Source organism: Oncorhynchus clarkii, chromosome 18, assembly GCF_045791955.1.
Source record: "Oncorhynchus clarkii lewisi isolate Uvic-CL-2024 chromosome 18, UVic_Ocla_1.0, whole genome shotgun sequence".
Classification (NCBI taxonomy): Eukaryota; Metazoa; Chordata; class Actinopteri; order Salmoniformes; family Salmonidae; genus Oncorhynchus; species Oncorhynchus clarkii.
In genome coordinates, this window is record NC_092164.1 from 70,621,422 (window position 1) to 70,623,280 (window position 1,859).

Here is a 1,859-nt window from a genome sequence, read left to right on the forward strand (position 1 = left end):
AGAGAGAGAGAGTAGGAGATGCCCTGTGAGGGAGGGAGGGAGTTCGAGATGCCCTACGAGTGAGGGAGGGAGAGAGAGAGAGAGTAGGAGCAGCCCTACGAGTGAGGGAAGGAGAGAGAGAGAGTAGGAGATGCCCTGTGAGGGAGGGAGGGAGGGAGGGAGAGTAGGAGATGCCCTGCGAGGGAGGGAGGGAGAGAGGGAGGGAGAGTAGGAGATGCCCTACGAGTGAGGGAGGGAGAGAGAGAGCAGCCCTACAAGGAAGAGAGAGAGGGAGAGTGATAATGTGTTGAAGAAGGAGGGGGTATGGAGAAGAGGTACACTCAATCACTACTGAGCCACTTCAGCTCAAATCTCAAACCCAGCAGCTCCCTCTCTTCTCTCCTCCTCTCCTCCTCTGTTCTGCTCCTCTCTTCCAGGCTAATGAACAAATACAGCCTGAGAGAGAGAGAGAGAGAGAGAGAGAGAGAGAGAGAGAGATGGGGGAGGGAGGGAGGGAGGAAACACAAGGCAACAATACAGGAGGTTAGTAATCAGCTTGGCGAGTTAGCAGCTTGTTTCCTGGAGTGAGTCGTCCCAGCTGAACACCGTGGAGAGAACAGGAACCAATCATCTCTTCTTGTGTGTGTGTGTGTATCTGTCCAGACAGAGAAGAGTGGGATAGCAGGAGCTAGTTTTGGGGAAGAAAGCTGGACCACAGATCCTCTGCCAACTGAAAGAGGAGCAGCACCAGAAGCAGACAAGAAGAAGAGATACATACCGTGGAGTAATTGAAGAGAGTTTGACAACTCCAAGAAGAGATACATACCGTGGAGTAATTGAAGAGAGTTTGACAACTCCAAGAAGAGAAACATACCGTGGAGTAATTGAAGAGAGCTTGCGCCTGACGGAATGAGAAGAGACTGAAGACACACAAAGAAACTAAAAGAGAAAGTCAAGGAGAGAGAGAGAAAGAGAGACCCTTCTGGTTAATCGAATCAAGATAAGACTCTTTCGGTGTTCTTCTCTGCTCTGCCAAGCGTGACAACCCTCCATCTCCCCTCTCCACCTCCCCTCACCCTTCTCCCTCTCCTCCCCCTGTCCTCATCTCACCTGAGATGGGCCGGCTGCTGGCCCTGGTCTACCTGGTGTACCTGTCGACTGCAGTGATTGGCTCAGAGAAGCAGCAGCACCGGGTGCAGCATGGACCCTGCAGTTACACCTTCATTCTCCCCGAGGTGGAACACTGCCAGCCCCTCAAAGACTTCCAGGTCACCAACTCCCTCCAGAGGGACTCCCCACCACCGCCAGCCCCAGACCCAGGATCGAGTCACCCTGAGCAGGCCAAAGCCCAGCCCGCTAGATCCTCATGGCAGGAGAGGAAGCTGGAGAGTCTGGAGAGCTCCACAGAGAATAATACACAATGGTTGCAGAAGGTACGACTCTCTGTCAGTGTGTGGTGGTCTTCCTACTAGCTTTCTATTGTTCATAGAGGTCAAGGGAAGGGCTACACACTTCCATCTCTCCCCATCTCTCTTTCTCTCTCTCTCTCTCTCTCTCTGTCTCTCTCTCTCTCTCTCTCTCTGTCTCTCTCTCTCTCTCTCTCTCTCTCTCTCTCTCTCTATCTCTCTCTCTCTCTCTCTCTCTCTCTCTCTCTCTCTCTCTCTATCTCTCTCTCTCTCTCTCTCTCTCTCTCTCTCGCTCTCTGTCTCTCCCCATCTCTCTCTCTCTCTCTCTCTCTCTCTCTCTCTCTCTCTCTTTCTCTCTCTCACCCTCTCTCTGTCTCTCTCTCTCACCCTCTCTCTGTCTCTCTCTCTCCCCCCATCTCTCTACATCTCTCTCTCTCCCCCCATCTCTCTCGCTCTCTCTCCCCCATCTCTCTC

At 52.8% G+C, this 1,859-nt stretch overlaps 1 protein-coding gene across 1 annotated transcript in view; it reads left to right on the plus strand.

Annotated features, from left to right (window-relative positions):
- The first annotated feature begins 337 nt into the window (after nucleotides 1-337).
- LOC139372803 (angiopoietin-2-like) overlaps nucleotides 338-1,859 on the plus strand; it is an 84,510-nt gene continuing 82,988 nt past the window's right edge. Inside the window, exon 1 of the mRNA XM_071112608.1 lies at nucleotides 338-1,412. Coding sequence (XP_070968709.1) covers nucleotides 1,095-1,412 — 318 coding nt within the window. The 5' untranslated portion in view covers nucleotides 338-1,094. The remainder of the gene's footprint in view (nucleotides 1,413-1,859) is intronic.